Source organism: Prionailurus viverrinus, chromosome A3 (genome assembly GCF_022837055.1).
Source record: "Prionailurus viverrinus isolate Anna chromosome A3, UM_Priviv_1.0, whole genome shotgun sequence".
NCBI classification, from domain to species: Eukaryota; Metazoa; Chordata; class Mammalia; order Carnivora; family Felidae; genus Prionailurus; species Prionailurus viverrinus.
Genome location: NC_062563.1, coordinates 119,918,537 through 119,946,109, shown reverse-complemented (window position 1 = coordinate 119,946,109; position 27,573 = coordinate 119,918,537). Strand labels below are relative to the sequence as shown.

Below are 27,573 nucleotides of genomic sequence, written 5' to 3'. Positions count from 1 at the left end.
AGCCCTTCCCCTGGGAGCCAGTGTTTAGACACCTCCCCAGAGGATGATGTAAACAGGAAAAACCATGTGCCTGTCAGAGCATCTGTCAGCTCTCAGAGGCCTTATAAGGGCCTGCTCCTGTGACCCAAGACCAGCTGGGCCCCAAAGGGTCCCTGTGGTGGCCAAATCCATTCCAGGATGTGGCTGAATACAAAACAAATAAATCCCAGTTGTTGGTCACACGCTGTCGCATCCCGGGGCCTGGGGGTGCCAAATGGGGGCCAAGATGTCTTCTCCCTTGACAAGGACCGGGAAGCCAGAGGCCGACTGGAGTGACCGCTATATACACGTCTCTGTACATTGGCCCCGGAGGATGCTGGGAGGTGGCTCCAGTGAAGGGAGGGGAGGATGTAGATTTTCTTGGTGAACTTCAGTCCATTTGGCCTGGTCCCTGCTGTGACATGTGTTGGGATTTGAACCCTGTCCCCCAGAAGACTGGTCATCCAGTTTTCATGGTCATTGGCAAGCTTAAGCGCCGGAACGAGGGGTTATTAACAAAAAGCACTTCTACACGATCCCGTCGTCAAAAGATGAACCGATAGGGCAAGGGAAAGGCTTTTTCTTCTGCTTTATTGAATAAACAATAGCCTAGAAGTGAGGGGGGGACAGGGACAGAATCGTACTTCTGATCAAAGTCCCCCAGTGCCTGGAGGGGGTTGAATTCCAAGTTCCAGTGGTTCCCCCTTGAGGCTGCCAGATCGGGTCTTTGTAGCCACATCAAAATCCCCAGAAGTGAATCCGAAAGGAGCTGAGGGAAAGCATCCCATGAGCCACCTTGAGCTGCAAATCTAAAGTACCCTCCAATTTCTGGGTTCGTAATGGCCCTGCTCTCATGTCCCTCTGTCTGAGAGATGGCCAGCTTGCAAGCTGTCACAAGCCAACCCAAAGGCCTCTTTAGCTCCTTTTAGCATCACCAGAAAGCAAAGGGCGTCAGAACCTCACAGTGCCAAAACTAATGGAAAGAAACGGGAGAGATTCAAAGAAAAAGTCAAGGAACAGAGGATTCTGGCCTCACTAATGTGCTGGGCTGTTATGGAAGAAGAGGAATTACCCTTAGTTGGGGTGGTTCCAGGTGGGGACCCTCTTTCAGAGGGTCTGCCCAAGCCTCAGCCCCATAGCAGCCATGACAGAATGGAGAGCCCTGTCCCCAAGCCAGGTGGGGGGAAGAGGGGTGGACACCTGACCAGAGTCATCGGGCCAATTGGATTCTCTCCCTGGGAATCTGGAGTCAGAGCCGAGAGATACTACTTAGGAGTGGCCGAGGGTCATTCAGAACCCAGGAGATATAAACCTGACTGCTGCGGGGAGGCCACGTTCGGCCTCGTGTCAGACAAAGCAGAGATTGCCGATTCGCATGTAGAGCAAAGTGCAGGGGAGCTGAGGTGAGAGGCAGAGACTCGAGGCACAGAGAAGAGAGAAAACATGCTGATTCCTGGCTGGGTGTTCTGAGGTGTAGCTGTCTTTGTCCTTTTTTCTAATTGCTTTGTCAAACCATCGTGAGTGGGCATTCTTTGCTATCCAAATCACCTAGACTGTGGGACCAAGGGCAGAATAGGGCCCGGGGGGAGCAGCAGACACATGCAAACTGATGCCAACTCAACACAAGGAGGGCACTCCAACAGGGCTGTTCGATCACGAAGGGGATGCCTCCCAGGGGCACAGGATCTTTCCCGATACCGGAAGGATCCGAACAAGACTGTTAAACGTGGCCTGGGCAGTATGGAGTTGGCCAATCATCTTAAGGGTGTTTGAACCAAGATATAAGAGCGTTAAGGCCCCTTCGCCTGAAACAAGGTTTGGAAATACTCGAGCTTTCTCTGAGCTCCACAACCAGCACCTTCACACCCCCATGCAAATCCCCAGCTCCTGGTGACTGCGGGAGTTGTTGGGACAAGGGAGCAGGATGGGCAGTGGCAAAGGCCACCACCGCCAGGCAGTCCCGGAGCCCCCTGGGCTTGGGGAGAAGACACCGGTGGGCCAGGCCAGCTATACATGGGCAGCACCCACGTCTGGACCACCCACGTCATTCACAAAGCCGGGAATGCAGCCTTGCCTTTGCTGGTTAAAACCCCACTCCCTCTCTCTGAAGGTTAGAAATTTAGGGCACCTAACTTCTCAGAAGCCCCGCTTTTGCCAATTCTGAAAGAATTGGCCAAGTATCCTGGACACTCATGACCCTCTTGGGAAGATGGAGGCTCCCCATTGGCCCTTCCTGCCCCCACCCCACGCTGGGTACCGCCACCTCCCACTTTGGAACACCTTACTTCATGAAGTCTGGAGACTTGGCCATCGCGTGCTCAAACTCTGAGAAAGACAGCATGTTGTCATTGTCCAGATCCGACTCACTCAGGACCTGGCCAGGGGTACAGGAGGGGCCAGAGAGCAGAGAGGGGCCCAGGGTGAGAAAGTGACGTGGAGATACAGGCAGAGGGGGGAGGGGTGCCTCTCACCAAGTGCGGCCACAGGCCAGGTTCTCTGCTAAGTGCCCGGCACATATCCGAGTCCCGGGACCCCCTGCGAGACAGGTGTTCTCCCCACCTCCCACCCTTGTTACTTCCCACCCCAGACAAGGGCATGAAAATCCAAGCTTATGTGCGCTGAAGCCTGGGACTTCATGGGCTCGTCTCATTGTGGAAGAGTCCCCTTGGTGCCTCTAACACAAACGTGGCAGTAGAAATGGTCACGGAGGCGAACAGGGTGGCTTCCCCCACCCCACCTGTCACCCAGACACAGGCAGGGGCTCTGTAGGGCAAGGGGCCCAGTCAGGTCGAGGAGGCAGTGATGACCCCTCCTGGTTTTATCTTTGCTTCTGGTTTCGACCTAGACCAAAAGCACTTGAACGTTCTCATGGTCTTAGGACAAACAGATTCACAAGGCTGTTTTCACGGCCTGTCACACTGGGGGCTGTCACTGTAGGACATCTGGGCATTGTGTTGTGCTGGGATAATGTGGGCCAGGGGACGTTGTGATGTGTCCATCTGATGCTAAGCCTCCGTTGGACCACCTGCCTGCAGTGACTGCAGTGTGGGTGGCTCGGGCACCTGCTCTTGGGGACCCCGAAAGGGCATTAAGATTCTGGAGGAAAGACAAACACTTAGGGGGTAGTTGCCTACATCCGTGTGCCCGTCCCTCAGGACACCTCACCCCGCCTGCCACCCAGGGGCTTTGGGTGATAGCCTGGCCCAACCCAGCCCGTGTGGCCCCCGGGCACACACGTGGTTCGTGACGTCGGTCAGCAGGTCCTCCGACACGTCGTCGCTGTTGAGCAGTCGGAGGACAACCTTCCGTAGGTCCTCGTCGTCAATGAAGCCGTTCTCGTTAAAATCTGCAGGGTGGAGGCAGAGCGTGAGAGGAGGGGGCCTTGCTCGGCCTCCCAGGAGTCCAGGGAGCCGTGGCCACCCAGAGCCCCGCTGTCCCAGGCGGGCCTAGAGCCTGGCCCCTGGTGACACCTGGGCGGGCGAGAGGGGAGGGCGCCACGGCAGCAGGGCCGGCTGCAGGGAAAGCAGCGCTAAATAATATGCTAGAAATAGCGACAGTACTGAGTGTTCAGTGAGCGCACGCTACCCGCTCAGACGTATCCTGAGAGCGTCACCGGTTCTCGGTCACTGGATCTACACAGTCAACCTGTTCTTGGTCTCACTACCAAAAGGACACGAGCACAGAGGCGTCAGATGTTGGCCTCCCCTGCCAGTACGTGCAAGGCGGGGACGGGGACCCAGCCGGGCTGGGCCCCGAGCCGGCCTCAGCCACCGTGCTGCGGGGGGCTCCAGCTCACAGCTCACAAGGCAGTAGGTGGCTTGGTGGCTGGGGGCCGGGGACACGGAGGAGCAGGAGGACGCCTGGACTCGAGCACAGGTCCTGGGCCCTGCCCCCTGCGCGGCGTGACCCGAGCGCCTGCCCCACCTGCGCCGAGGATAACGCCCGGTTTCCACTCCAGGGGGCACCCTGAGCCTTGTCAGACCTTGGGTCCTCCTTTTTGAGTTCAAAAATAGGGGTCATTCATACGAAACTTATATAACATTGTATGTCAACGACAGCGGAACGTGGGCATTACACCAGCTCCCCAAACACTGGACCGCCAAGGTGCATTTAACCCAGTTTCCTACAGAGACCCCTTGGAAGGGTGTCGTTGGTCCTGTCAGTGTCGGTCTTCTCTACAGGCCCAGAGCATTCCTGCCTCCGGCCTTTGCAGAAGGCAGCCCCCTGGCGAGAGGGCCCCCCTTCTCCTCCAGGCACTGGGATGCTCTGACTCAGCCCGAGCTTGCTCTCCCTGGCCTCCCTGTGAAGTCTCCCTGATACCTCAGGCCCAGGATGGCTCCCTCCTCAAGCTCCAGCAGCTTCTCACATAGGACTTGTCCTCCTGGACTGCTGTCCTCGGCACCAGTGGCCAAAGACTGCCTTGTCTTCCCGTTGCGGTACGTGCTTCTCACCACGGCCTCACTCAGGTGTAGTGGGCGGACACGGTGGGTGCCTGCTGGGTGCCCATCCCCGAGCTCTGGCACACAGCTATACCAGACTGGTTCCTGGGGCTTCTAGTCCTGGGGTGCAGGGGAGACAGTTGGGCACCTGAGCGGCTTGGCTCCAGGGAGAGAGGAACGGGCATCCCAAGGGTTCCAAGGGTTTCCAGGTGGCCAAGTTCATGTCTGATTGGGGTTGGGGGTGTGAATGAGGAAGACTTCTTGGAGGAAGAGGCAGCAGAGAAGGACCTACAGAAATGGCCACTAGAGGAGGTGCCAGGGTCACTAGGGACAGTGGTAGAGAAGGAATAGCACCGGAGTGATCAGTCTGGGGTGAGGGGAGCAGAGGCTTGGAGGTCTGGGAGAGAGGGTCAGAGGTTAAGTGTGGAAGGTGGGCTGAACTGCATAGAGCCTTGAATGCCGAGTGAGGCAGCCCTCCTCTGGGAACCCCAGCACAGTCCCTGAACCACTTGTCAGCCATGTGTAAGTGCAGTAAACTTAGGCAGATACAGCGGCCACCGCGACAAACACAGATGTGCCAGGCAATGATCTAAGTGCTTTCTATTTACTGCATTTAATCCTCAGAACACGGATGAAGAAAGTGAGGCACGCTGAGATTAAATAACCATACTTACTTCCTTAATCTCATTTCAGCCTCTTGCCTTAAATATCTATCTCCAGCCTGGGCTTCTCCTGCACTCCAGGCACATGTATCCATCCACGGCCCCTCCTGTCCGCCCCACTTGGAGGTATGATAGGTCCCTCAGATTCAACTGATCCCAACCCAAACTGTTGATGTGCCTCCCTCTTCCCTGTCCCCAAACCTGCTGCTCTCAGCTGTGCGTTTCCTGGCAATTGGGCAACTCCACTCTTCCGGTCACTTGGCCAATGAGCTTGGAGCCGTCCTGGACCACGTCTTTTCCTCGCTCCCCACAGCTAAGGTGTCAGTAAACCCTCCCAGCTCCCCCCTGGAGAGACAGTGGACCCAGCCTGATGACCTCCCCACCGCACTGCCTCCACCATGGCCCAGCCATTGTCACCTCTCTCCAGGATTACCCTGGTGGCACCCTAACCAATGTGCTTCCTCTCCATCTGCCCCCCTCAGTCTGTTCTCCACTCAGCAGCCTGTGGTCCTTGTGCCACATTCCTCCCTCAGCACCCCTTCTCACAGCCTCCCATCTCTAGCCAGAAGAAAGCCCCGGGTCCTGACCGTGCTCCCCAAGGTTTACCCTGCCCTCACTCTGCCTCCTTGCCTTTCCCCATCAGGCAGGCACGAGCCTGCCCCAGGGCCTTTGCACTGTGCTTCCCCTCCCTGGAACACTCACCCAGGGATCCTTTGGGTCTTCACTGAGATGCCACTTCGCACCAGAATCTGCCTAAAATTACGCTGCCTGTCCCTTTCCCTGCTTTATTTTTCTCCCAGCACAGAACACTGCCTAACGCATTGTATATTTCACCTATTAGCTTTATTTCTCTCCACTAGAATGTAAATTCCTGGAGGGCAGAAGGTTTTGTCTTTTTGGTCGCCACTGTGTCCTCAGCTCTGGGAACAGTGCCTGGAATGGAGTAAGGGCTCGCCGAATATTTCTTGAAAAGTGAATGCATGAACTACCCAAGGTCACACGTTGATGAACGATGGAGACAATATTAAACCCAGGCGGTACAACTCTGCGGGCCGTCTGTGGTCTTAATCACTCATAACTGCTTTCATGGTATTCAAGTGCCCATTTTTTAGCTGGGTATACGACCATCTAAAATGAACACTACATTTCCCAGCCTCCCTTGCTGCTAGTTGTGGCCCCCGCATGTTAGAGTTCTGGCCAACGAGACACGAGCAACTTCCAGGAAGTCTTTAAAGAGAAAGCATAGCCCTTTGTGACAGTGAGGCGACGCTAGGAAGGGAGGATAAAGGGACACCATGTCCCCGACATCGCTGCAGTCACTTTGCTGCACCCCGACATTGCAGAACCCCCGGGGAGCCTTCCTGGACCATGGCTGGGAGGATCTTCCACCGCATTGGAATTCCTGCATCTGAAATAACAGGCAGCTGCCAGAGATCTGGGAAGCTGCCTTGTGTAAACCACCTGGGGTTCCCTGTCATCTGCAACCAAATTTAATCCTAACTAATGCATCATCTGGGCCTCAGTTTCCTCATCCATAACACAGAAAATAGTCGTACTTCCATACGGTGGCTGTGAAGATTAAAGATGCAACTACAGGGAAGCCATCCGGCATGGGGCTTGGACCACAGAAGACGCCCAGGAGAGAAGGCGCGTATTAGATAGAGCAGAGGCTCAGTTCTATGCCACCTGATGATTGTTAAACACTAAAAACGCAAACCCCGGAAACTGTGTAACATCTCACTTTGAAGAATGAAAGCTAGAGCTATCCTGGGCCTAGAACGGAGGGGCGAGGTTGCCCATGTCCCAGACTCCTTCAGGGTTAGAGCCCAGACTTCTGTCTGTCTTCTTTGGACAGGACATGGATATGAAAAGTACAGCCCACCACCTCCCTTCTGAAGCAGGTGGCTCTCCCCTGGCCAACTGTTTATCAGCCCCAGGAACCGGAGGCTAAGGCCTGAGACGTTCATCCAGGCTCTCCCTGTGCTGCTGTGCTGTCACCCATCGTAGGTGATGGCTGGGAGCAGGTGGAGGGGCGGAGGGACCAGCACCCGGACCAGAGGGAGTGGGCAGCCGCAGTGACATTGCACTGCTGGTAAGAAGTTCCACAGCCTCTCCCAGAGACCCCGCAGTGTCCCCGGGCGTCCTGCTGGCCCAGGTCCCATATGCGGAGACTGCAGCAAAGTGACATGGCTTTGGTCCCAGGCCATCTGAAAACAGAATAATTTGCTAGAGTAGAATGTAGTCCTGGACAGTTCCCCTCCTTTGGGGGTGCAAGGGCACAGCAGCCTGGGAAAGGGGTGGGGGCTGAGAGCTCTGGGCTGCTGGCCAGCCCATGCAGACTCGGCAGCCTCAGACCTGCAGCTTTGGGCCGCTCTGAGAAGAGGGGGAGGGCCCACCTTTAATTCTTGCTGTTTCCCGACAACGGGAAGGTTAGACGGCTTGGAGAGCTGGGGCCCCGCCTTCAGGTCCCCCCAGAGCACTCTTGCCATCGTCATCTCAACCTGTCTGTCCTGGTACTCCTTGCAATTTACAAAGTACTTTTACAGAAATTAGCCCATGTGGTTGAGTGAGGAAGGGCACGCTTTCACCATTATTTCCCAGGAGAACTGAGCCTGCCTCCCTGGCCTCTCCCGGCCCTTGGCACCGTGTCAGATCTTGGGGCGGTGTGGGAGGATCTCCCGCTGGCACTCTGGCACCTGCCTGAGGGTCATTCACATCTGATGGAAGCTGTGCTGATGGAACAGGAAGGCAGCGCTGGGGTGTTGGTCTCTGGCAGGTAAAAAGTCCCTCCAGAGAGGGCCGGGGGTGGATCTGTTAGAGGCCAGGAATGTCCCTCAAAGCGGAAAGTGGAGCCCAGCAGGTACATCCCCGGTGCTGGATTCTTGACTGATGGTCATTCACTCCTTCCTTCCGACTCTCAGCAGCACAATTCTCGTTCAGGGTGACACCGTGTTCAGCTTAAAATACTCAACTTTCCAGTCTCCCTTGCAGCTATATGTGGCCGTGTGACATCATTCTGGACAACACAGTATGAAGCTGCCGGGTGGGGCGTCCAAGGACACTCGTTAAAGAAGAGTCAACTTAATCTGTGCCCTTGAATGTACACTTGATTCTTATCCCTTCTCCCATCCCTTTAGCTTCCTGTCGGGAACGAAGACACAGTCTGTAGGCACAGAAACCATCTTGTGATGATAAGGACGACAGTCCCATACTAAAGATGGCATATTAAGGGGCTTGAAGGAGCCAGACCCTTGGTTACTTCCCCCTGGCTCTGGACACCCTAATTCCAGGCTCTTTTTTTTTTTTAACATGGACACTCTTACATATAACTGAATGCAGGCCTACCTGGTATAGTGGGTCTGAAACTCCAGTGCACTTTAGATCACCCAGGGAGCTTTACAAAAGCCTGCCCACCCACCAGGGCACACCCAACACCCTTACATCAGATCTCCGCAGCCGGGGCCCCAGCAGCCATGGGTCTCAACACACCAGATAGTGTGCAGTGTGCAGCCACGTTGGAGAAGCAATGAGTTAGAGGAGTGTTGCCTAGATTTTAAGATGTGGAGGGACCAGCTGGGGGTCTTGTTAAAATGTGGACCCGGCTCCAGCAGGTGCACAGAGGGGCCGGAGATGCTGTGTCCCTAACAGGCTTCCTGGAGATTTTGATGTTGCTGGTGCATGGACCACAAGTGGAGTACCAAGGCGTCAGTCAGAGCATCGAGTTAGGTCTCTGGACTTTGGCTACCAAGGGTCACCACGGCATCACCACCACCACCTTCTCCTTTTTTGTCTCCTCTTCCTTTTTATTCCCCCCTTTCTGCCTTCAGTGCTGCCATTACCACCTCAATGTACTGAGCCGCTACCTCGAGCCAAGCACCGGGCTCCGAGATTCACTTGTCCCATCCCTAATCCTGCTGACAGCTCTGTAAGGCGACAGATCTTCTGAGCCCAGAGAGAATTCAGATTTGTCTGGGTATATCTGATGAAGCCTTGGAGTTTATGAGTCCCCAGGCATCTATTTGCACAGCTGATTTGCATGAAGGCTTTGCGCTTTTTTGTTTTTGTACTTGAGCTCAAGGAGGAAGGAAACCCCTTAAGGGGGGCTGGAGAGAGGGGCTGGAGGAAGATACAAGGACAGGGTGGGGGACAGGTGGTATCTGACCCCTGATCTGACCTGAGGCACTCAGTCTGACCTCCTGGGAGTGAGGACATCCTCCCTACTTCTGAGCTGAACACAGTTTAGCTCCTGTGCCTTGAAGCTGAAAGAGAACCTGCTGTTCTTGTAGCTCCCTGAAGGCTTGGGTGTTTTTGTTTGTTTAGCTCTGGAAACCATGGAAAGACAGCTGAGGCAGACATCTTTGGGAACATCTGCTCTGCCTACACTTTGCCATCTCTGAGAAGTGTCCCCACCCCCAGCAACAGGGCTCTAGAGCTAGGTTTATTTATGTGACTCTGCATCATTTTGGCTGTGGTTGATTGGACAAGGCTGTTTACCCAACCTGGGGGCAGCAAGACCATTGGTTTGGCTGAGCCATCAGTATCTCCTGAGAAAATGGGGGACCAGTGTTCATCTTTGGCCCATAGGCACAGAAGCATAAAAGTCTGCAGAAAGAGAAATTGAACAGGGAGAAGCAGAGTTGAGAGACCAGGGAACCACAGAGAGAAAAGAAGAAAGTAGCCGCCTCACTTCCTGACCACTTGCCAGCTGCATCCTCAGGAGGCTGCTTCAGTTCTACCATGGGCTCCATGCCGTTCCTGATGGACAAGCTCTAGTGCCCCCCTCCCCCCCCATGACCTGCACCTCTTGGTGTTTGTGCATATATAACCCCCACATCCCTTTGGTGGCTTATAACTAACCAACAGAATTTGGCAACAGTGATGGGATATTCCTTCCGTGATTACAATATTGTATAAGACTCTACCTTACCAGCACACTGGCTCCAGAGGCTCTCTCTCTCTAGCTGTCTTTGAAGAAGGAAGTGGCCGTGTCAGGGGATGCCCATGGGGCGAGGAGCATGGGTCAGCCTCTGGAAACTGAGGGCAGCCTCCAGCCCATAGCCAGTGGAAACCAGGGCTCTAAGTTCCATAGACATGAGGAAATGCATTTGCCAACAACCAGGGTAGGCTTGTAAGTGAATTCCTCTCCAGTCAAATGCAGCCCAGACAGAGCCTTGATTGAAGCCTTGCAGAATCCTAAGAGAGGGCACGGAGAAGCTGCGCCAGACTCCTAGCCCACAGAAACTGTGAGATTATAAATGTGTTACCTAAATCCACTAGGTTTGTGGATATACTGGCTCCAATATACTACTGTCCCTCATCAGCTGCCTTTCACACAGGTAAGTCCCTGATACTTGCAACCCAAAGACTCTTGGCTAATATGAGAGTACTCAGTCTGGGCCGGTGCTCTGCATCGGGTAGAGCTGTCCATCCAGGAGAGTATGGACAGGAGGCAGAAGCAGCTAGGGACAGCACAGCAAGTGCCATGCGGCACAAGTCCTGACACAGAGGGGGCAGCAACTAGTGGGCTAGACTTCCCCACGGAGCCCCAGAAGTACTTGGGGTAAGGAAGGGGGAAGACTAGTGAACAGGTGGGAGCCACTGAGCCAACCAAATCTGGGTATGTGATTTCATTTGCACTTAACCCTGCTTGAAGTTCACTGTAAATGCATGTCTTGTGTCAAACTTAGGACATGTGGGGCCATTACTTCTTCGGATATCTTTTCTTTCCCATTAATTCTTTCCTTCCGAGATTCCAGTTGAATATATATTAGATCTTCCTATTGTCCTTCATGTTTCTGAAGCTCTGTTTCCTTTTTCTCTCAATGTATTTTTCTTCTATTCTTCAGATTAGATTATTTCCATTGAACTATCTTCAGGTTTCTGACTCTTCCTTCTGTCACCTCAGTTTTCCTATTGAGTCCATTCAGTGAATTTTTAATTTTATTTTTTATTTAAAAAATTTTCATTGCTTTTGTTTTGGAGAGAGAGACAGAGACAGAGACAGAGTGCAAACAGGGGAGGAGCAGAGAGAGGGAGACATAGAATCCAAAGCAGGCTCCAGACTCTGAGCTGTCGGCACAGAGCCTGACGTGGAGCTCAGACCCATGAACTGTGAGATCATGACCTGAGCCGAAGTCAGATGCTCAGCTGACTGAGGCACACAGGTGCCCCATGAATTTTTATTTTAGATATATATTTTATTTTTCACTTTTATATTTTCTGTTTGATTCTTTCTTATAGTTTCTATTTCTCTGTTGAGAATCCCTACTATTTCTTTCATTATGAATTTCTTTTATATCACTGGCCAAGGTTTAGTAGCTGTTTTAAGACACTTATCAGCTAATTCCAACATCTGGGTCATGCCAAAGTCAGGCTCCATTCTTGAGAATATATCAATTTTTATTTATTTTATAATTGTATATTGAATAATTTTGTATTATACCTTGGACATTTCTGGTTCTCTAAAATTTTTGTATGTTGAATAATTGTGGATTATATTTTAGACATTATGAATGATTTATTGTAAAAACTCTGGATTCTGTTATATTCTTCCAAAGAGTGTTGATTTTTTTTTTTTATTCTATCAGGAAATTGACTGGACTTAAACTGCAAACCCCATCACCCAGGGACCTTGTTAAATGCAGTGGCTGCTAAAATCTCAGTTCTGTTATCCTTACCTGAGCTGCTTTGAGTTTGCCTTGCATATGTGGTTTAGAGGTCCTTTCTCTCGCTTTCGTTCATGAACTCTCCCTATTTGCACTTTCCAGGGGAAAAGTGCCCCAAACTTTCTGATTCTTCAAGTCAGAAAAAAATTAGGGTTTCTATCAGTCCTGCATGATGCCCCTCACTGAAGCCCACGTTTAGGCTAAAGAAGTTTGAAAAGAGTGAGGGAGAGGACCATCCAGTACCATTTCCTCCTTCCAAGTGTCAACTCTCTGCCTCTGGTAACTTTCTAGTGCCATCAGGTAGTTGATTTTTATATGTAGTTTTTGAGTTTATAGATGCTATCTGTGGAAGTGACAGTATGGTAGGAACTTACTCAGCTATTCTCAACAGGAGAATCTGTGACTTCATTGGAGTTTATTGGATACTAAGCCTGAGGACATAGGAGATACAAAAATATCACTGAGTACTTTTTATAGGTGATAAGCCTGAGCTCTCACAGGTCCATCAGGCTTAAGACTCCTCCTCCACCCCATTTTATCCAAGTCCACTTGGGCAAAGCAAGAATAAGACGGTGTCCACTGTGTGGAGACAAGGAGGACCTGGCAGGAAAGAGAGACAGGGGAAATGCCAAACTGCGCCAGCCTGAATGTTCAAGTCCTTTGGGACCAAGGAGTTGCCACAATGAGCTTAAAGCCTTGCACATGGTCTGTTTGAAGACTTCTCAGATTTCTTTGTCTCTTTCCTTTTAACTTCTCTTGAGAATTCCAGCCATCTCAGTTGTGCTAAGGGCACATAAGTCTGCTGACAAGCAGAACTCTGGCAGTGCTTTATGGCTACCCCAGACAAAACCAGAGACCAAAAAAATGTCATAGGACCTCAGAGATGATCTTTCTCAAACACCTCGTTTTAAAGCCGATGAAACTGAGGCCTAGAAAGGTGAAGCGATTTGCCCAATACTTCCCAGCCATTCAATGGCTGAGCTAGTTCTGGTGTTCAAATCTCTTAATTTCTGCCAAACAAGCATTAGCTCCTTCATACCCATATGTGGTCCTCAATCTCTCTCTCTTTCTCTGGCCTGTCCACACTGCTACCATGAAATATCAACACCAATGACTCCGTTTGACTCTGATGGCATGGAGGGGAGGGCATCCATCTATCCATTGACATAGTAATTCACAACCATGTTATAGTACTCAGGAAAGATGATAATACCCATAAACGCCCAAGTGAATCCCAATGAACATCATCCCACCAATGAATTGAGGTTGATGGATTCCAGATTGATGTATAGTCTATGGTGCTTCCCACCCCCCCCCCCCCCACCACTTAGTCACCCACCATAGATGCGAAAGGCATACTCGATCTTCAGGCTGGGGCAAGCCTGCTCACTGAAAACAGATGCCATACCCAGGACATCCTCAAAGGAGAACACATCATCGTGGGAGAACACTTTGCAGATTCGGTCTCTGAAAGGGTTGACCTGCAGGGAAGGAGGAAGAGGAGTGAGGAGGCCTGTTGGGATCAGGTTCATGCCTCCCTGGCCCTCACATATCTATCACAAGCACAGCAAATTCCTCTTGGGCACCATCCTCCACTTTCTGTTTGCCTAATTCATTTCCACTTACCTGGGCTCCTTTCCCCCAGTTGCTCAGTGGCCCGGTCCTGGCTGTTCTAAACTCTCCTTGCCTGCTGCCAGGTCTTATCAGATCCCAACTTTGCTATAGTGTTCTAAAAGGACCCTGATCCCTCCCCTCAACCGACCCAGATTCTTTTTCCTTAGATGCACCTCAGCCAAGAAAGCTATTTGATTCTTTCTGTGGTTCACACAGTAGATCTGAACAGCCAACTGTGCCCAATTTTTAATTAGTTGAAACAAATCTCTGGTTGATTGTTCTAGTCACTGACAAGATACCTCTTCAAGGCTCCAAGCTGCATGCAAATGGATTAGTTCCTCTGCCTCAAGCACCCAATGGGCCTATTACCTCCCTCAAGGACAGTTGAGCCCCAGCCCCAGCCTGTATGCTTGTTGAACTCTCCTTAGGGTTTTCCCAGCAACAGCCAATGCGTATCCATCTGGTTTTGATTTCCCATTTACAACACATGAAAATTTCTTTTTCATTTCTTTTGAACTGAGCTACACGTTGAAATCTATGGTTTAGGGGCCCCTGGGTGGCTCAGTCGGTGAAGCATCTGACTTCAGCTCAGGTCATGATCTCACGGTTCGTGAGTTCGAGCCCCGCGTTGGGCTCTGTGCTGACAGCCCGGAGCCCGGAGCCTGGAGCCTGCTTCTGTTTCCGGGTCTCCCTCTCTCTCTGCCCGCCCCCCCATTCGCTCTGTCTCTCTCTGCCTTTCAAAAATGAATGAATGTAAAAAAAAATCTATGGTTTAGTTTTATTTGGTATTCCTATGTATTTGAGATGAGAGGGAGAACATTCTGTGTCACCTCAGGTGTCCATGGAGCTCTCAAGCTTTTGTGAGCAAGCGAGGTATCTAAAGTCCTTGTTAAGAACATGAATTGTGAGCTCCCACCCTCAGATATCCCATTTTAGAAAGCCTGGGATGTAGCCCAGCATTATGGATGGATTGTGTCTTCCCCTAAATTCGTATGTTGAAGTCTTAACCCCCAGTATCTCAGAAAGTCACCTCACTTGGAAACAGGGTCTTATAGATATAGTTAAGATGAGGGCATATGAACTAGGGTGGGCCCCTAATCCAATAGGACTTGTGTCCTCAGTAAAAGGGGAAATTTGGACACAGAGACACACACTCGAGGAGACCACCATGTGCAGAGGAAGGCAGATATTGGGGTGAGGCATCTACAAGTCAAGGAATGCCGGACATTGCCAGCACGCCACCAGAAGTCAGGAGAAAGGCATGGGACAGATTTTTCCTCACAGTCCTCTGAAAAAACACACGCTGCAGACACTTTGATCTCAGCCTTCTAGCCTCTAGAACTGGGAGACAATAAACTTCTATTGTTTAAGCCACACAGTTGTGGTACTTTGTCACGGCAGCTTTAGCAAACTACCGTATCTAGGAAAATGCGTTGTGAATAAGGTCCCTAGGTGACAGGGTTAGTCTCACATGTATATACATACTATGTCCCAGGAGCGACCAGGGCCCAGGAGAATCCGGAGAATCCCGGCTACCTTGCTAGAACCTCCAAACAAACTCCTGCAGTATCTGCTTCCTTCACCCTTTCACTTCAACACCCCCACTCCCTGAAAAGCTTATTGCGATGGCCTCAGATGGATGCCGATAAGGGCTCTCCACTGTGATGTGTTCCAGGTCACGTGTATCTAGCTAAGTGGCTTCACAAATTACTTTGCCAAATTTTAACTCAATTAACTCTTGCAAATGGTGGCTTAACAAGATTCCTGCAAAGAAATGACAATCCAAGATAATTCTTATAATGCAAGTGTGGTGATCAAACCAGAAAATGTCAGAGCAGAACCTCTGCTACTTAAAATACAAGTTCCTCTTTATTTGGTAGTTGAAACGGTGAGAATCGAGTCAGACATAACTGAAGTCCCGGCTTCAATTCTCATTTCCTGTGCTCAGACAGGGGCAAGGCAGACCAGCAAGCATTGAGCCTAAACATTTATCCAGCCAGGGAGTGAGATACCAATCTTCCCTTCCCTGGGGGCCCACCTTCAGGACTTGGCTTTTCTGGGAGTGATGGGGGAGGGGAGATGGTTGCCAGGAAGCCAATCTACTCCCTCTTAGATCCACGTCACGTGACTGTTACACACACACACACACACACACACACACACACACACCGTACACCTTGTCTTATAAAGAAGATTGGGAAGAAGACGGTGTGGTAGTGGGGGAAGGAGGGAGGTAGCCAGAATAGGACATAGAACGCAATGTGTTGACTGCAAAGACTTTTGGAAGATGTGGGGAAAATATTGCTGAAGATGTAGCGAAATAAACATTAGAACAAATTTCACACTGTGGGAAGTTTGCTGAGTAGTTGAAGGAAAGTACAGATGTTTCTAACATGGTTTTCCTAGATTCGGTTTCAATAATGAAATACATAAAGAACTACATTTCTGTGAGCCACTAACGGAAAGAGGCGATATTGACTGAACAGTACATTACTTCTTTAATGAAAACACCAGTGATGGGAAAAACCGTCTGAGCGCAGTCACTGATGGAGTGGCTGCTCCGTGATGAAAAGGATTCTGGGTAAGGGTTCAGGGATGGCCACATGCAAAACCAATGCCCTGCAAAACTTCCTGCAGGCTACCACAGTCAAGAGGTTAAGTCTGGGAGTACACAAAGTGCTACAGGATGCATCGGTGTGGTTCGTTTTTTAAAAAAGAGGTTAAAACACAGTAAAACATACACCGTGATTTGTGATCAGAAGGGAAGTGGCTTTGAAAATCTTTTGAACCACATAGAGGTTTGCTGGCCATCTCCTGGCAGAACACTTAAAATAGCCATCAAACTTTAAGAGGAATTATATGTGTTTCTTGTACAAAAAGGCAAACATTCCAAATTCGCTGAGCGTTTTATGATGACAAGGGATTGTTGGCAGATATCCACCGAAAAATGAGCTCAAATTCTTCTGAATCTTCAAGGTAGAGGTGACTCATTTTAACAGTGAGTGAGAAAAGTCCTTGCTTTTCCAAAAAAACTCCTGCTTTGGAGAGAATGTTTTGAACATCAGATTTTTGTTGTTGAAAACATGCGGAGTCACCTAAAATAATGCTTCTATCTGTGTACTCGAACATATTAGAAACAGACTTTTCTAATCTGTTTGAAAACCATCCAAATGGAAAGTGTCAGTGGATTTCGGGTCCATTTGTTAAAAATATAAAAATGCAATGTTTTCCAATTAGCTTCTAAGAGCCACTGACTGGCATAAGGGAAGATGGACATCTACTAGCTTAATTTCAATAAAAGGCCTTTAATTGGTGGATGGGATTGAAAATGAGTGCCATAATTTAATACAGGCGGCCAATGATACATTTCTTCTCTTTGGATCAGCTGTGACAGCCACTAAAAATAAACTCAACTAGAACCAGACCCCCAAATGATTCCATCTCCAAGTGTTAAAGCAAGATTTTAAAGAATAATGAAGCTTATCCAACCACGTTGCTTGCCCTCACCCCATGATTATTAATTAGAAGCAAACAATACAATTATGAGAGGAGGAAATTTTGTTGTACAAATGAAAGGGGCATTTGTTTTTAAGATATTTTATGTTTATTTCGTTGATAAAACAATTAGCTTTTACATTTTTAATTTTTTTTATGTTTATTTTTGAGAGAGAGAGAGAGACAGAGCATGAGCGGGGGAGGGGCAGAGAGAGAGGGAGACACAGAATCCGAAGCAGCCTCCAGTCTCGGAGCTGTCGGCACAGAGCCCGCCGCAGGGCTTGAATTCACAGACCGCGAGATCATGACCTGAGCCCAAGTTGGACGCCCGACTGACTGAGCCATCCAGGCGCCCTTAGCTTTTAAATTCTTTGTTTTGCATGTTTCTGTTGTAACATACTGGTGTCATAGTAAAGGCATAGGGTTGGGATACACACATAGTATGGGTGTGCAACCCCATTTTTTAAGTGCTGGGGAGGCATGATTAAAAATAGCTAGTGATCTCTGGTCTAGTCTAATCCCCTCATAAATCATGGACGTGGAAAAGAGTCCCCAGAGTTGAAGGAGTGACTTACCCAAGGTCACTCAGCCTAGGACCCAATTCTGAGTCCAGCACTGTTTCCACTATGGGCCCCTGTGGCAAATAAACATAAAAGAAAAGGTAGCGATGAGGCAGAACATGTGACCTTTAAAACATAAAAATTCTTGCAACTAGAACCTCTTAAAAGTCTTACTTTAGGGGCGCCTGGGTGGCGCAGTCGGTTAAGCGTCCGACTTCAACCAGGTCACGATCTCGCGGTCCGTGGGTTCGAGCCCTGCGTCAGGCTCTGGGCTGATGGCTCGGAGCTTGGAGCCTGTTTCCGATTCTGTGTCTCCCTCTCTCTCTGCCCCTCCCCCATTCATGCTCTGTCTCTCTCTGTCCCAAAAATAAATAAAAAACGTTGAAAAAAAAATACAATTTAAAAGTTTTACTTTAATATAACACACACACACACACACACACACACACACACACACACACATTTTTGACACAGAATGCCAAATGGAGGCTAGCCTGAAGTCAAAGTCATGGCACCTGCCTGTGAGAGCTCCACGTCTTGCCGGCTAGCCAGGAGAGGCCACGGTGGCCGTCCCGTTAGCAGCCCTGGAACAGGACAGTGAGAGCGAACACAATGGAGCTGACAGGAGGTGAAGTTAACAGAGAGCTGGCAGGCTGGGGCGTGGTGGAGGTGCCAGAGTGAGGGGTGGGGGATGCTGTTCCAGAGAGGATGGCAGGGCAGATGACACACAGGGCCAGGCGTCACCAGAGCTGTTTCTGGGCCCTGAGACCAACGGGTGGCTGGTACGTCCTCTGTGAGACCCGGCGGGCACCTGCCAGGAGGGTGTCCCTGGCCTGTCTCTGTTCCAGCAATGGCAGCTTCCCCCTCTCCCGGGTTCCCTGCCTCATCCCTTCCCAGGGATGATGCCAGGGCACAGACTTCCCCTGTGGCGACATGTCCTCAGCACGCCTGCAGCTCTATGCAAAGGGATGCTCTTAGTGCTGCAGGGATGGTTTCTGAGGGTCCAGGAGAGGCCCATACCTCTCCCTGCTCTCCACCCTGAGCTGAGCGCCAGTTCAGCCAGCGTCCTTGGGTCCAGCCCAGCCACCAGCAGACAGAACAGCTGGGAAGAGGCGGGAGAGGAGCAAGCCTCTTGAGTGATCATAGTTCCAGTTTACTGTGTTTCAGATTTGTGTTGCTATTACTTTAAAAGTCTGAAATCTGAACCAATGAATCTTGGGATCTATCTAGAGAGTTGCAGTCTGTATTAAATTTCACACTCATTTAGAAGCCGCCAATACTCCCAAGGAGGAAGAAGATGACATTTGACAAAGCAATGCCTTCGTTTCAAGAATAACACGTACCCCAGTGCGAAGGCCTTCTGAACAAGGGAATATAAACATGTCAGCATAGAAATTTATACAGGTAACTCAGTAGTGCGATCTCCATCGATGCATGACAAAACTAAAAAAGATGAAAATAAACCCCAAATGCTGGGGATTTTTTTTTTTTGGAAACAGAAACTACAGTTTGTTGACAATAAAAAGATTGCAGTCCTTGCCAAAAAAACTAAAAATTTTTAAAAGATCTTCTCAAAGTTATTGAACAAGAGATTTGATTTGAAGATGAAAATCAGAAGGAAAATATTTGGACTTAGTTTAAAAATATCTCCTCACCATTTCTCCAAGTAGCACACAGTCAAAAGGAGCTTTTTACCGTTGCTGGAAAAAATTCACACAAAAATACGCTAGTGACTCAACAGTGACGTCACTGATGAAGTTTTATTTTCAAGAGCTTGTTTTTTAGGGGGAAAAAAAGATCAAATAGTAGTATTTCATGTAGAACTTCTCATTGCTAATTAAACTTTCTTAATTTTTGGTGTCTGTCGGTTTTGAATAAGGCTTCATTTTTGTTCATTTTGCCTGCTATCAATACTTGTTAAAAGTACCCGATGAATGTGTGTAGTTTTTAGATTTTAAACAGATGTAAAGCATGTGTCAAGGAAGGGAGTAGAGGGAGGTGTCTGCTGGGAGGGGTAGAGAAGATGCCAGTCCCTTCTGGGTCTTGTGTGGAGGCCTGAGGTTACTGACACAGACTCCTCATATCTGTGCAAGATTGGGTGAGCAAACACCAAGTCCCAGGAGAAGGGTGTAACAAATCTTTTGTATTTTAGTGCCTTTAAAAACTTCCCTTAGGGGCATCTGGGTGGCTGAGTCGGTTGGGCGCCCGACTTTGGCTCAGGTCATGATCTCACGGTTCACAAGTTCAAGCCGCGCGTTGGGTTCTGTGCTAATGGCTCAGAGCCTGGGGCCTGCTTCGGATTCTGTGTCCCCCTCTCTCTCCGCCCCACTCTTGCCTGCGCTCTTGTCTCTCTCTGTCTTTCAAAAGTGAATAAACATTTTAAAAAATTTTTTTTTAGATTCCCTCAGATAAACCATATTTATGGAGTGGCAGACTCAATATTACTAAGATACTGATTCTTCCCAAATTGATCTGCAGAGTTAATGCAATGCTAGTTAAAATCTTCCAGCTGGTGTTTTTGTAGAAATTGACAAGCTGATTCTAAACTTTACGTGGAAATGCAAAAGATGAATAACAGCCAAAACATTTCTGAAGAAGAGGAAGAAGGTTGAAGCACTTATATGAATCAAGATCTTGCTTATAGCTTTAGTAATCAATACAGTGTGGTACTGGCACAAGGAGAGACAGACCAATGGCCATAATGAAAATTGTGGAAACAGACCCACACATATTGGGCTACTTGATTTATCACAAAGATCACATGGCTACAGAGTGGGAGAAAGGAGAGTCTATTCAATAATCGGCGCTGGGTTGATTTCTACCTCACACCATACGCAAAAGTCATTTCCAGATTGATCATAGATCTAATGCGGAAAACCAATAGTAAAACTTGGAGACAAAAGCAGGAGAACGTTTTCATAACCTTGAGGCAAAAATTCTTTACCAATATACAAAAAGCATTAATCATGAGGGGAAAAAAATCCATGAATTGGAGTATATTAAAATCAAGAATTTATGTTATTCAAAAGACATCATTAAAAGAGCAAAAAGGTAAGCCACAGCAAGTGATAGGTACTTCAACAGGTGACTGGATAAACAAAGTCTAGATTATCCATACATGAGACTACTTCTTAGCAATAGATAGGAGCTAACTAGTCAATTCCTGCATGTCGATTCTGTTAGTCAACTCTGTTGCATGTTGATTCGTGCAACAACGTAGACAATTCTTAGATGTGTTTTGCTAAGTAAAAGAAGTCGGATCCAAAAGACTATGCATCGTATAAGTCCATTTGTATGGCATCCGGGAAAATGCAAAACTATAGGCATGAAAAACAGATGAGTGGTTGTCAGTAGTTGGGGGAGGGGACGGAGTTAACTACAAAGGGGCCTCACAAGGAAATTTTTCAGGTGATGGAATTGTTCTGTATGGTGGCACTGCAGGGGCAGGTCCACACCCCCATGCATTTGTTTAAACCCATAGAACCATTCCCCACAATGGGTGAAGTTTATAGGATGTGAACAAAAAATTTAAAAAGTTTTAAAGACCCAGGATGCTAGTAAACCTAGAATGACATGGAGACCACGATAAGTGAAAGTAACTGTATTACAAGTGTATGACAAAACCTCACCAAAAGGAATTGGGAGGGAGGGGCTGACCAAATGACTTCGGGAAATGGTGGTTTGACTGAGTACATAAGTCTAAAAAAAAAAAAAAACCCACAAACCAACACTGTGCTCTAGCTAGCAAATTTTTTTCACACGGCGGGGAGGGTTAACCATTCTGAAACTACATGGATACTGGGGTTGAGCAGACAGGTAAATAAATAACAGACAGTAGGACCCAAGTTTCTCACTGTCAAAAGAAGTTACAAATAAGCAAGAGGGGAAGTCTGGGCGTGGTGCTGGGTTAGTCAGAGAAATCAGTATGAATTCATGGATATCGGTACATATATACATACACAGAAATAGTGGTGTGTGGTATATATGAGTTAATATACATACGTGTATTTTCTGGCTCCATCTACTAAGTAACTTTACAGTGGAGAAACCTAGAAACAACACCTTGATTACGTGTTCAAGGTTAACATTACCAGTAATAGGTCATGTTGATATTATGTCTTCCCTGATACGCTGTGATGAGAAGGGCACTTCACCTCTGTGGTATTCATTGCGCAAATCCATAACCCCTGTCTAATCAAGAGAACACAGGTGACGGACCCAAGCTGAGGGAGGTTCTACTAAAACACCTGGCCGGCGCTCTCCAAAAAATCATGAAAGACAAGACTGAGAATCTGTCACAGATGAGGGGAGACTGAAGGCAGTGTGGGAGCCTGGAGTGGCTACTGGAACAGATAAAGGACATAAATGAGAAAACTGGTAAAGTGTAAATAAAGTTTGTCATTAGTTAGCCACGTCCCACCAATTTTAATTTATCATTAGGGTGGAATACATACATATAGGGGAACAAAGATAAAAAGGAAACTAGGCAATCCAAAATATAGGGAGCAATACCTTTAACTCTGAGAGAAAGAAAGAAAAAAAGGCTCTCATCCTATTATTCTATACCCAACAAAAATATCCTTCAAACTTAAAGGCAAAAGACTTGTTCTTCCTAGACAAACAAAAGCAGAGAGAATTCATCCGCAGACCAGAGCTACAAAAAGATTAAAGGAAGTCCCTCAGGAAGAAGGAAAACAGCAGAAGGAAACTTGGATCTACACAAAGGAATGAAGAACACCAGAAACGATAAATATGTGAGTAAATATAAAAGAACTTTTTCTCATTTTAAATCCTTTTCAGGGCTCCTGGGTGGCTCAGTCGGTCCGACTTCGGCTCAGGTCATGATCTCACGGTTCATGAGTTCAAGCCCCGTGTCAGGCTCTGTGCTGACAGCTCGGAGCCTGGAGCTGCTTCAGATTCTGTGTCTCCCTCTCTCTCTGCCCCTCCCCTGCTCATGCTCTGTCTCTCTCTCTCAAAAATAAATAAACACCATACCGAGAAAGACAGATACCATATGCTTTCACTCTTACGTGGATCCTGAGAAACTTAACAGAAGACCATGGGGGAGGGGAAGGAAAAAAAAAAGTTAGAGAGGGAGGGAGCCAAACCATAAGAGACTCTTCAATACAGAGAACAAACTGAGGGTTGATGGGGGGTGGGGGAGAGGGGAAAGTGGGTGATGGGCACTGAGGAGGGCACCTGTTGGGATGAGCACTGGGTATTGTATGGAAACCAATTTGAGAATAAATTTCATACAAATAAATAAATAAATAAATAAACAAACACCAAAAAAATATTTAAATCCTTTCCAAAGAGACATATCCATATATATAGCTAGAGATTTCAATATCCTTCTGTCAATAGTTGGTAGAACAATAGACCAAAAAATCATTAAGGATATAAAAGGCTATCAACCAACTTACGTTACTCGACATTTTACAGAGCACTCCACCTTACACAGTACAATACACATTTTTCTCAAGTGCACTTGGCACATTTACCAAGATAGATCACATTTTAGGTTATAAAGGAAGTCTCAATAAATTTTAAAAGATTTAAATCATACAGAATATGCTCTCCGACCGCAACAAAATTAAATTAGAAATCAGTGACAGAAAGATATCTTGAAAACCCCCAAAGTCAAAGAAATCACAAGGGAATTCAGAAAATGATTTGATCTAAATGAAAATGAAGACACAATATATCAATACCTGTGGTATTTGGTACAAGCACTGTGCGCAAGGAAATTAACAGCATTTGATGTTTATATCAGAAAATAAAGGACTTAAATATCCATGTAAATGGGATAAAAAGGCCCTTCACCCAAGAGTCGGAGTTGGTCACTGGAGGAAAAGGGAGTCAGAGATTCCAGGTCTCTCAGGTGGAGTCCATTCTAACCCCATGCTCCTGGGCTACTTGCCCCAGGAAGGTGGCCGCTGAGGACATGAAGGAGCTTGTCACCAGAGGCAGTGCTTGGAAGCCACGGGTGGATAGAGTTTCTGGGCTGGACTGAGAATGGACAAGTTGGATGTCCCTTCACAGACGGCTTCTCTTCCTTCCATCCATTGCCCCTGAGGAATTCCTAGATCTGGGTCTGAACCGGGTCACCCTTCAGCATGAGAGTAACTCTGCCAGCAGGTGGCAGTATTGAGTTGAAGTTGTTCGGTCAGCTCTCAAACCCAGCACGGGTGAGCACCTACTGTGTGCAAGTCACTGATCTGGGCTGTGCCTATCTCGCAGGCAGATGGCAGGATACACATCACCACTCTGTTTTACAAAGAGAGGAAAGCCCAGGGAAGAAGAATTCACACTCCTAATTCAATGCTTTGTCTGCACCACTGCTCTTGACTCCATTGGGTATTTAATTAATTTTTTTTCCAAGACAATATCTCACATTTATATTTCTGCACACACAAAGCAGGTGGGGTTTGAGGCATTACCCTGAGTCCCAGGCCCCTGATAGTTGGCAGTCGATCAGAGAACAAACCAGTAGAGCTTGAGGATATGGCTTCTCAGATAGGGACACAAAGGCACAAAGCTCATGACCTGAACTTCAAGTCCTTGGAGCAAATGCATAAGGTGAGCCACCGCACAGTGGGCACTGAGCAAGTTCCGGGACCCCCCAAGTGATGGAGATGCCACCTCTGTCCTTTATGGGACTCAACCCAGGCACTCAAATAAGTCCGTTCAGAAACAGCGGGGGCAGGGGATAGAAGTATCTGAATCAAGTACAAGTAAAATGACAAGAGCCTGGACAGAGTAGTGTTGCTATAAGGTAGGATAGACAAAGGGCCCGGAAAGAGAAACCAGCCAGGAGACAGAGAAGGGACAGGAGCCAAGGCCACATCAGGCAGGGAGCAAGATATGGTGGGACTCTGGGGCGGGGATGAGGAAACCAGGCCAGGCAGCAGGGTCCCCTTCCTTCTCCCCATGGCCTGAAGCCCCTCCCTCCCCTTCCAGCCGGGCCAGGTTTCAGCCGGATGGATAAAAATGTTCTGTAGGAGACAGCAACCGTGGGGCTTAACCTGGACCCTCCAGCCTCTCAAAGGCCCAGACTGGTCTGTATGATCCTCACCAGGTGGAGAGAAGCCTGACATTTCCATTTAAGGGGAGTCGGGGACAGAGAGCGTGAGGGATGGGCGATGCGCTTAGGTGAATGCACTCTTAAGTTGGCCAGGACTTTGTTTATAAAAAAGGGACAGTCTCTGCATTTTAGATGTTCAACCTTCCTGAAGTCTAAAAACAGAGAGGCCCGTATGGGAGCTGTCTCCTAGTGACAGATGGGTTGGCAGGGACAGGCTGAGGATGTGTCCTGCCGGCAGCTGGAGGCAGATCACTGGAGGAACAAACACGGGAGAAAGGCAGTAAAAAAATGTTCAATATTATTAAACATCCTTGGGACCACGTGGCTTAAACCTGGCTCAGGCCCACCAGCCCCGTCTCTCCCCAGATTTCAGGCCCACAGGTACCTGCCACTGCCCCGAGGAACCTTCCAGAAGAGCTACCTGCCACCCCAGAGGAGTTCGGGGAACTGCATTGTTTTGGGGGTGGCCCAGGGGCCTGGCATCGTGCTGTGGGGCACTCGAGGTGGGGAACGGAAGGAGCACAGGCTCCAGAGTCAGACTGACTCTTAAAAGCCAGTAGAATAATTTTGTTTGACATCTGTAAGATTTTGGTATCTTGCGGCTTCTGAGGTTTATACAATCTCAAGTGCAACTTGCCCAAGCAAGAAAGGGGAAAAAAAAAAAAAAAAGGGAGCCAAAAAGACCAGTTGTCCCTCACTGGTTTACCAACACCTATTACAGGAAAGACGGACTTAGCCATTCTATAGATGAATGTCTATTCACATCCGTACATCCCGCCACCTCCTTTTTAACAGCTCGAGATCAACTCTGGAAGCCAAACAACACATCACATCCCTGGGTAACAAGAGCCACAACAAAACCCGCTGCGTGACTTTGGGCAGACCGTGGGCCCCCTCCACCTCCCGTATGTAAAATGGGCAGAATCGTAATTTTGCTCATGGGGTTTTATAGGGATCGAATGGGCTCATGTTTGCAGAACAGCTGCTCCTGGAGGGACCTCAATAAGCATTAGCTTCAGTTAGTAAGCCCCCCAACTTCACCATCCCCTGCACCAGGATCTCCAGCACCCCTAGGCCCTGGCAGAGCTGAGAAAATTTTTTTGAGATAGAGAGCTGGGGAGAGGGGCAGAGGGAGAGAGACAGAGAGAGAGAGAGAGAGAGAGAGAGAGAGAGAGAGAATCTTAAGCAGGCTCCACGCCCAGCATGGAGCCTGATGCGCGGCTCGATCACACCATCGCGAGATCGTGACCTGAGCTGAAACCAAGAGTCGGACACTTAACCGCCTAGGCCACCCAGGCGCCCTTATACACTTTGAGCTCCCAAGCAAAGATGTCACCTGGGCCTACATGTTGCCCGGAGCTCACCCTGCCTGCCGACGGGGAGTGGAAACGTTAGTTCTGGCTCCAGGGGATGCCCGTGGCCCAACATTTCCTCAGGGGCACTGCTGACTGTGGCCAGAGGCCTCACCTCCGTGCGACATCTCCAGGGGACTCAAGGGAGAGCAGTCTGAGGAGAAGATGGGTGCGGGGGGGGCTGGCTAGAGACTCACCAAGATGCTTAACACACCCACTGGCTTTGCGTCTGAACCCACAGGTACCTGTCACCAGAACTTGCACTCATTACCCCATCAGAGGCTTTGTGAATCAGCTCCTGCCACAGCAGGACCCAAGAATCTGTATCTTAACAAGCTGCCCAGGTGGCTTTTATGGCGCGGATCCTTAGACTACACTAAGTGACCCTGTCAAAGTCACAGTGCTTATCAATGACAGAGGCACGACATCAGATGCTGCCCCCCCCCCCACCGTGTCCCCTCCAGGACACAGCATGCCCAGCCAACAAAGACGTGGGTGGGGATGGGGGCCAAATGGGGAAGCGGTGGGCAGCACAGGCAGCCTCCAGCCTCACCCCAGGGCCGATGCCCAGCTGGCAAACGTTTGCTTTGCACGAATACCTCACAAACTTCCTTTGCCTCCCTCTCGCTTCCCTCCGCTCCCATCCATCCCACAGGCCAGCCCCTGCAGAGGCAGGTGGGGTCCATCGCCCCCACCCCACGGGGGCCCTCCCTTATCTGGACTCTGGCCGCACATGGTCAATTCCACCCGTGGCAAACTGTCGCTCCTGCAAACGTGTCCTTCAGCTGCTTTCCCTCTCACTTCCCTCTTCCAATTTCTGCCAGATTTATTTCGGAAATGTTTCCATTTACTGCCTTAGACCTTCTGATGAAAACCACTCCTCCCGGAGTACCAAATAAAGCGCTCGTGTTGAACGAACGACTCTCTAGTTCAATCCTGTAGCGTCGCTGTTTTGTTGAATTACTAAGATAATGAGAAAAAAAAAATTGCTCTTGATACTAAAGCAGCTGGCATCTGGGGAGGGGGGTCCTGTAAGTGGGACCCTGTGCTCCAGGAGGTCTGGGTGGAGAGAGGGAGAGGGAGAAGCGGGGGCCCCAAAAGGCCCTCTAGGCTGTGGAGAGTGAGGGGGACAGATGGGAGAGAGGGTCGGGGGCGGGGGGTGGGGGGGGAAGGCAATGGATGCAAGTGATTCAAGATGGTACCCTTCCTGGGACCTACCTGCCCCTTCAGCAGTGCCGACCAAAATCCATACAGTGGTTGGCGTGAGTGGAGTGGAAATCAGTGAAGAGGTCAAGGATTTTGTTGGGTAAATAAGAAGCGAAGCACATGTGCAGGGAGACGGAAGGAGAAGGGACATAAGCATAAAGGGAGACATCAGAGCCCTTCTTTGTCCTTGCGAGCCCTCTCCTTCCAAGAAGAAAGAGGAGGAGGAGGAGGAGGAGGGGAAGGGGAAGACGAGGAGGGAGAAGAGGAAGAGAAGAATGGGGGGGGGGGGCTCTGCTCTCTCACAGGGCATCGTATCAGAGGAAGGTGGCTCACAGCCAAGTCAGCTGGGTTTTCCAGGGCAGGAAGGCCCCCAGGTACTTAGGGCTCCACGTTCTGCAATCGCAGCAGGACGGGTCCCTCTACTTGCACGAGGCTGCACCGTGAGTGGCGTCAACCTGTGGTTCAGGCTGGGAACTTA

The 27,573-nt window shown here is 49.2% G+C and overlaps 1 protein-coding gene across 3 annotated transcripts in view; it reads right to left on the bottom strand.

The window, feature by feature from the left end:
- Positions 1-633: 633 nt before the first annotated feature.
- CIB4 (calcium and integrin binding family member 4) overlaps positions 634-27,573 on the bottom strand; it is a 50,136-nt gene continuing 23,196 nt past the window's right edge. The window contains exons 4-7 of one of the 3 annotated variants that reach the window (XM_047853969.1): positions 13,124-13,265; positions 3,255-3,364; positions 2,304-2,392; positions 634-787 (exon numbers count right to left, since the gene is read on the bottom strand). In XM_047853969.1, the coding sequence (XP_047709925.1) occupies positions 757-787; positions 2,304-2,392; positions 3,255-3,364; positions 13,124-13,265 (372 nt within the window). In that variant the 3' untranslated portion in view covers positions 634-756. Of the gene's footprint in view, positions 788-2,303; positions 2,393-2,623; positions 3,115-3,254; positions 3,365-13,123; positions 13,266-27,573 lie in introns of those variants that run through there. The other 2 variants (XM_047853970.1, XM_047853968.1) reach the window with 2 other exon arrangements.